At 32.1% G+C, this 8084-nt stretch overlaps 1 protein-coding gene across 1 annotated transcript in view; it reads left to right on the forward strand.

The window, feature by feature from the left end:
* LOC106469808 (zinc finger protein 664-like) overlaps positions 1 to 3425 on the forward strand; it is a 13489-nt gene extending 10064 nt beyond the window's left edge. The window contains exon 3 of the mRNA XM_022398368.1: positions 998 to 3425. Within this exon, the coding sequence (XP_022254076.1) occupies positions 998 to 2070 (1073 nt within the window). The 3' untranslated portion in view covers positions 2071 to 3425. The remainder of the gene's footprint in view (positions 1 to 997) is intronic.
* Positions 3426 to 8084: the final 4659 nt, after the last annotated feature.

The following is an 8084-nucleotide window of genomic DNA, read 5'->3' on the forward strand; positions in this document are numbered from 1 at the left end:
ATATAGTATATATATATATATATATATATATATATATATAGGTCAAATGGGGCATTCCATAGAAACGAAAATTAAAGAACATTCTAGAAACTAGAAATTTAGGAAAACTGATTCAACCTTTGCATACCACCTTATTGAAATTAGACACCAATTTGATCCAGAAAAAGTTAAAAAACTAGACAGTCTGGAAATTTTAGAAATAAATAGATGTCTAAAACAAATCCAGAAAAAGTTCTAAATGACCAATCCAACTTAAGCCTCTCCCCACTTGTCTCAAGGTGAATGTCAAGGTCACTTCCAGTTCTTTTTTAAAACATATATATATATATAAACCCTGTTACAAAACATTTCAGTCTGTACATGATGAAGCCTTCACAGATAAAACCATGGTCGTAATAAATGATGTATTTGTGAAATGTACAATTGTCTTGATTTTCCTCAATTCTGTAATTATGGAGTTTCACCAAGTACTGACAGTTTCAAGTATTAATTATATTAAGGAGTAATTAGCTGGGACTGAACATTATGTACTGTGTGTTCAAGTGAAGAAGTAATGAACCAAAACTACAACACTATCTTCTAGATGGGTATGTTGAAGATTAAGTAATTACAACTAAACCTTAAGAGCTACGTGTACATGGCAAGGAATGATCAACTAAGACTTTTCTTCAATTCTCTACTCCTTAATATGTACACATAGTTGACAATGTTTGATCTGTTTAGTTATTCCATCATATACAATTATATGATAAGGCTTAGACATAATTACTCCATGTCACAATATTAATTCAAAGTAGGGAGTAAAATTAGGAAAATTGTATCGTAATTATTTATTGTTTTATATTATTTAAATGAATTATGTATTGAAAACCCTAAGTTTCATAATTCTTCATGCTGAAGCAAGTACTTTTATTATACCAATAAAATGAACTTAGAAGCTCATCAAATAAATTAATGTATGATACTAACTATGTTACGTCATATATTTTAATCTTAGATATAAAGACCAGTGTGAACATCTGTTGTGGAAGTCAGTTTCCTGGTGATGATGTGTTAAGACAAGAAGATATTTTTACAGATGTCAACAAATGCTCAAAACTAAACCATGATGTTTGTGGAGAAACAAATTTGAATGGAAGTAACATAAAACAATCAGATATACCTCAGGATGTAGACAAACCTCACAGTTATATAACATGTGAAAAGGAATCTGTAACAGTTGATAACCTAAAACAACATACGAGAATACCCACTGGAGAGAGACTGTACAATAGTGAATTGAAAAAACAAATATATACTGGGGAGAAACCTTACAGTTGTGTGGTTTGTGGAAAACGCTTTCAAACAAATAGTGGATTGAAAAAGCATGAAAGAAGACATACTGAGGAAAAACATTACAGTTGTACAGTTTGTGGAAAACACTTTAGAACAAATAGTGGATTAAAAAAGCATGAAAAAATTCACAATGAAGTGAAACCTTATAGTTGTGTAATTTGTGGAAAAGACTTTAGAACAAATAGTGAATTAAAAATACATCAAAGAATACATACTGGGGAGAAACCTTACAGTTGTGACTTTTGTGGAAAACAATTTGGAAGTAACTCTAGCTTAAAGAAACATGAAAGAATACATACTGGGGAGAGACCTTACACTTGTGTAATATGTAATAAACAGTTCACGACAACTAGTGCATTAAAATATCATATAAAAATACATACTGGGGAGAAACCATACTGTTGTGCACTTTGTGGCAAAGACTATAAAAGAATTGGGGAATTAAAAATGCACCAGAGAATACACACTGGAGAGAAACCTTACAGTTGTACAATTTGTGAAAAAAGCTTTATAATAAATGGTAATTTAAAAAAACATGAAAGAATACATACTGGAGAGAAACCTTACAGTTGTGACTTTTGTGGAAAACAATTTGGAAGTAACTGTAACTTAAAAAAACATGAACAAATACATACTGGGGAGAGACGTTACACTTGTTCAGTATGTGATAAACAGTTTACAACAAATAGTGCATTAAAATATCATAAAAGAATACATGCTGGGGAGAAACCTTAGAGTTATGCAGAAGACCTTAAAACAAATGGGGAATTAAAAATCCATCAAGGAACACACTTTGTTGGGAAACCTTTCTATTGTTTAGTTTATCCAAAATGCTTTCAAACAAATAGTGATTTAGAAAAGCATGAAATAACTTAATCGGGAGAAATCTTACAGTTGTGAAGTTTGTGGAAATGATTTCCACGGATTTGATTTCTGGATTTTGGGACTTAATGATCTCAAACACTCAGTCTCATAATTTTGAATGCTGAAGAAAGTAATAATAAAATAATTTCTAGTAAAATAACGTGATTCTATTGTAAACTAATAAAAAGAATAAATAAGATACTGATAAACAGTTCCATTTTGTCTAAGGTTTGGTATTTGTGTATATTTAACTTGCATATAGATCTTTTGAGTAGGAACTTTAAAGTATTGATGTCAGTCAACATGTTAAGAAGACGAAGCATAAGAAGATTTTGTTCAACCACTCAAACTAAGAAGATATTTCTTAAAATTAATTAGGAAATGGTGATTGAAAGCTGGTTGTTGTAAAGGAAATAGTGGTTGAAAGTTGGGTTGTTGTGAAGGAAATAATGATTGAAAGTAAAGTTGATTATTGTAAAAGAAATAATGATTGAAAGTAAAGTTGATTATTGTGAAAGAAATAGTGGTTGAAAGTAAAGTTGGTTGTTGTGAAAGAAATAGTGGTTGAAAGTAAAGTTGGTTGTTGTGAAAGAAATAGTGGTTGAAAGTAAAGTTGGTTGTTGTGAAGGAAATAGTGGTTGAAAGTAAAGCTGGTTGTTGTAAAGGAAATAGTGGTTGAAAGTTAGGTTGTTGTGAAGGAAATAATGATTGAAAGTAAAGTTGATTATTGTGAAAGAAATAATGAGTGAAAGTAAAGTTGGTTGTTGTGAATCAAATAGTGGTTGAAAGTAAAGTTGGTTGTTGTGAAAGAAATAGTGGTTGAAAGTAAAGCTGGTTGTTGTAAAGGAAATAGTGGTTGAAAGTTAGGTTGTTGTGAAGGAAATAATGATTGAAAGTAAAGTTGATTATTGTGAATGAAATAGTGGTTGAAAGTAAAGTTGGTTTGATGAAGGAAATAGTGGTTGAAAGTAAAGTTGGTTGTTGTGATATTATGCTTTCATATTTCCATGGTTGAATTTATATATCGTTAACCTTTAACGTGATTTTATAGTTCCATTTTATGTTTTCATTGCTTTCCAACAAGGGAGAAAAGTTTTATAAGGTGTGAAACTTGTGTTGTCATAATTATTTATTTTTAATATTAGTTGTGATTGTATTTAGAAGTTCAAGTACTATATAATGAATGTGACTATTTCACAAAAGGGTCAGAAACATATACTGTTTCTAACAAAGAAGTAGAAACTAGCAAGGAAACTTGACAAATTTATTTTAAGATAGGATTGTTTATGGAAATGCATTAGATCCTTGGAATAAAAAATATCCAGACAACAGCCCTTAATCCATCTTCCAAAAGGATAGTTGAGGGAAACAAACATACACTGTTATATCAATTAACTATTTTTGTAGATGAACATAAGAAAATGTAGGATTACGATCTTCTACTGTTACTGATAAGTTATTGTATAGCAGTACATGCAGCGCACCATTATTAGTGATATTTGGTAGAAACTTAAAAATGCCATTTAACCTTCTGTATTTTCATTTAGAGAAAAGTTATCAGCAGAATCTCACAGAATATGTAGATTGGGTAAGGATCACTGTGAAAGTCATGTGTAATGGGCAGTGCCGTTAGGGCTAGTCGTTAGAGTTTCGACTATACTGCTGACTACACTAAATTTATTTAATTGAGGATTGTTATGGTGTGTGGAGCTCACAAGTCACTAACTCGAGGAGATTTATGGTTAAATAAATTGATCCTGAGACATGTATAACTCAATACATTAGTTTATTCAAGTTTTCTAACATGAAATACCCATAAAACTTCTTAACAAACCACCTTCAGGTTAAACAACATTGATATTTGTAACTAACATATAAAATATTTTGTTATCTTCTCATATGATTCATTTATAATTTTATCCAAAATTACGTTAATTGACTGAGAGGTAGTAGTTCATTACTTACAACAGAGTTGGCCTTGCATCAAAGCACTGATTTGAGATGCTATTATAAACTTTTTAGTAGCCTTTACTGTACTACTAATTCGGCTTCAGAAACTTATCACTGTCAAACAAGTGACTAGCATTTTTCTTAGCATCCTCATTGTAGCTATATTTTTTAAAACTCCTAACTCGTGATTCTGAACATTAACTAACCAGTTAGCTGTTGACCTAATTTCATGGTATAGATGTCCTTACTTATGTTATTTCTTTATGTATATGTGCTATACCCAGAACACTTAAATTTTTAAAGCTTCTTTCTTAAACTCTTTTAAACAATCATATACTAAGCAGTTGTAAAATACCCTCAAAAATATCCAATTGCTTCATATGTGACCACCCATAAACAACTAAATCACGTTGTGATAAAATTGCTATGAAATTAAAGAAGGAACAAACTGAAAAGTTAAGCAAGTATTGGGAAGGGTCACAAGTTGTGCTTAATATAATCTAAGGGAGTTTACAGATTCCAATAGGTAAGCCAACCAAGTCAAACGTTTTCTACTGTAATCACTTTGGTGAAAAAATGGGTAAATCCAAAGAAGAATTTATCAACAGAAAGTGAAACTTCTGCAAAGCCAAGTGATCCTGTTGAGACTACTTCCACAAGATCAATTAAGATAGAGCCACTGATGGATTTGCTTACCAAGTGACCTACAGAGACCCTTATCAACAGGACAGGCAGTGACAATAAAGGAGAAAAAGGTCATCATTTATGTGTACTAAAAGATCAGGGAGAATCCCAATTAACAGGACAACAAATGAACAAAAAATATTAGAGGCCATCCCATCTGAATGACATAACCCAAAGAAAAGAACACCAAAAAGACTTGTTGAATGAACATTTAGGATAGTGCTTTATTTTTGCATTAAGATTGTTTAAAGGATTTAACAATCTAGAAAGGGTCAATTTTATAAGCTATATGTTCAATGTTATAGTTAGTTAGCTGGAGGGAGCTGCTGGTTCATAATGGTGATATGATGTAATGATCAAGAGACTTGTTTAAAGGACTAAACAATCTAGAAAGGGTCAATTGTGTAAGTTATATGTTCAGTGTTATAGTTTCTTAGCTGGAGGAAGCTTCTGGTTCATAATGGTGATATGATGTAATGATCTTCCCCGAAATTAACCTACTTCAGTGAATAGTTGGCTGTTAATTTCCCTGGAAAGTATAAATTTCTTCCAGCATTGTGAATCATGCTATCCAGTTCTTGGTTAACACATTTGCAAACAGTCTGTACTAGTGTTTTTGCTCACTGTATAAGTATGTAGTGATGGGCTCTTGGAATCTGGGAATTTACCAGTGATATCTAGAACTATCCAGTGCAGGAGAAACCCAACAATTCTCTGGTCGAATTTACCATGTCATGTTTGTTTTTGTGCAGCATACACCTCACATAATTCACACCAGCCTTGAACATCTCAATTAATTTTTGGCTAGAAGCACATCTGTCAATTGTAAGAACAAGTGTGGTTTTATCTTGGTACCTTCCATTCCTTTGTATTGTGCAAGCACTCTTGTGACACTATGCTTCATGAACTGATATCAGTACAGCAGGCTTTCTTCAACTTGAACAGATGACACAGGTTATGTGTGTCCATGTTACACTCTTCTACTAGTGCTGGCTGGACCGGACCTTGCTGAATGACAAGGAATGTTTAAGTTAAATTGGAATCCTTCAATGGTTCGGCCCAGAGATTCTGAAGAATGAAATTTGGTTTCCGTCCTTTGATGGAGTCATTAACTGTATCATCTGCTTTCACTAAGACTAAAATGGACATGGTTTCACAGAACAAATGATGTTGAGGGTCAGAACTTGAGATTATACCTAAATTCTCATATTTTGTATTCAGGCAATGAACTTTTACATCTTATTTTGCAACATCATCATCAAATGTTTCATCTTCCAGGTTTTTAAAGTTTCTACCTACTTCAGCAAAGCATGGTTCACTCAAAGGGTGACTATCCTACCAGAAAAATAGTGTTTCACAAAGAAAACCACTGCAAACAATTCTCTTTAGGTCTTTGGGAGCCTTGAGTTTATGGCTAGTGTACATAATTACACATTCTATTGAATTCGGCAACTGCAATAACATCACTTTGCCTCTATTGTTACTGGTGTCAATTCCAGGAGAAACATTTCTGACAAGGATAGACCACGAATTGACCTCATTACAGCACAGAAAGTAAATAACCAAAATATTTTAATAATCTGTATCACTGAAGCACATAGAATACATTTGATATACCTGCATATCACACAACTTCAAGATTAAAGAAATACAATGAAGTTAAGTGAAATGTTGTTCTAACCTACATTTTCAATGATCTAATTTAGATGTTTATTTGCAGTATGTGGAAACAAGGGTAAGATATAAATACAAGACTCAATGAAACAGTAGGTTAATGAGAAATCAGTGCTAATATTAAGAATTATTGGGGTATTCTCAGCTACCCAATTTCTTAAGAAGCATGATATCCACAGATAACAATAGGCTCAACCAGGAATTAAGGAGAGTTTCTGTATTAAATAATTAGACTAAATTCCTTTTGAGTGTGAAATAGAATATTTAAAAAAAAACATTATTTTATAAATAAAACAAAAAATGCAATCTATATATTTTTGTGAACAGGCTCTACTAGACCTGCAGTTTACTGTCTTTTCAGATTGAATGCTATTAAATAAACATGCATACCAATCTCCGAAAGCAGGTCCTACTTCTATACTGGCAAATGGATGATGTCACCTCGTGACCTTTGTCCTGTGACAGCATTAGTGTGCTGTAACCTTCACAATCAGTCAGTAAATGATATTACAGTTCCACCCAATTTGACCTGGATGCTCTGTACAATACAAAAATATCCTTGCAAGCAGATAAGACATTACCTACTAAAGAAGGCAGAGCAACTATAAGATAATGTTAACGACTTTCTGGGCAATTTGTTTCTGCCATGACTAATGACATTTTGAAAAATTATTTTTCCCTAGAATGTAAAAATCACGTGATATGTCTGTCTATAACACTTTTCTTTCTCAAGCCCATTTTCAAACCAACAAATAATATTATATTTAAAATCAATCTTCTCTAACTCCCAACATGGTCCAGGAGATTGTTAACATTATTGGTAAAAGAACATGCCATATAGTTAAATAAAATAAGTGTTCTAACAGTGATAAGCACACATCATAATAAAATTTGAACATAGAAAAGCAAAGTGTAGGTAAACATTCGTACAGAAACTGAAATTAAAACTAAACAAAATAGTTGAATAAATATGATGCAGAGTGCCAGTTACACAATGCATACAATCCGAAATTAATAAAACCATTCACAAACTCAAGAAAACCAATAAAAAATAAAATCATTTTCAATAAAAAAAATTTTCATTGTAGAAAGATTCATTGTGCATATACATTTTTCTTGGGGAAACCTTTATTCAAACAAAAACATATGAAATTTTTACATCCCTGCTCTTTGTCGTACTTAGTGTGATAGGGAATGGCTTGTCTTTGACAACTCACAAAAAAGCAATTAAAACAATGTCACAACTTTAGTGATGTTAAATGTGTAATTAAGGATCACCAGCAAGAAACTGTTGAGCACATGAATTAAAAAAGAATGGAAATAATAAAAATTACAAGACAAAGATAAATGAACTGTCATTCCCGACTCTTCGATCATTAAACATTGCTGGTATCCAGTTGATTTATTATTGGCACTATGTTCACAATTTATAGGTTTGAAGACATTCAAATCCCAACTGAAACATCACAACGAGTATCGTAGATATATATTGTTGCGTCAGCAAGATCACGTGACTATTCTCACGCTACCTGCTTTCTAGAACTATCCTGGACCTTGGGGAATGCTCTAGCATTTAC

The sequence above is a fragment of the Limulus polyphemus genome, unplaced genomic scaffold (genome assembly GCF_000517525.1).
Source record: "Limulus polyphemus unplaced genomic scaffold, Limulus_polyphemus-2.1.2 Scaffold3665, whole genome shotgun sequence".
In the NCBI taxonomy this organism is placed as follows: domain Eukaryota; kingdom Metazoa; phylum Arthropoda; class Merostomata; order Xiphosura; family Limulidae; genus Limulus; species Limulus polyphemus.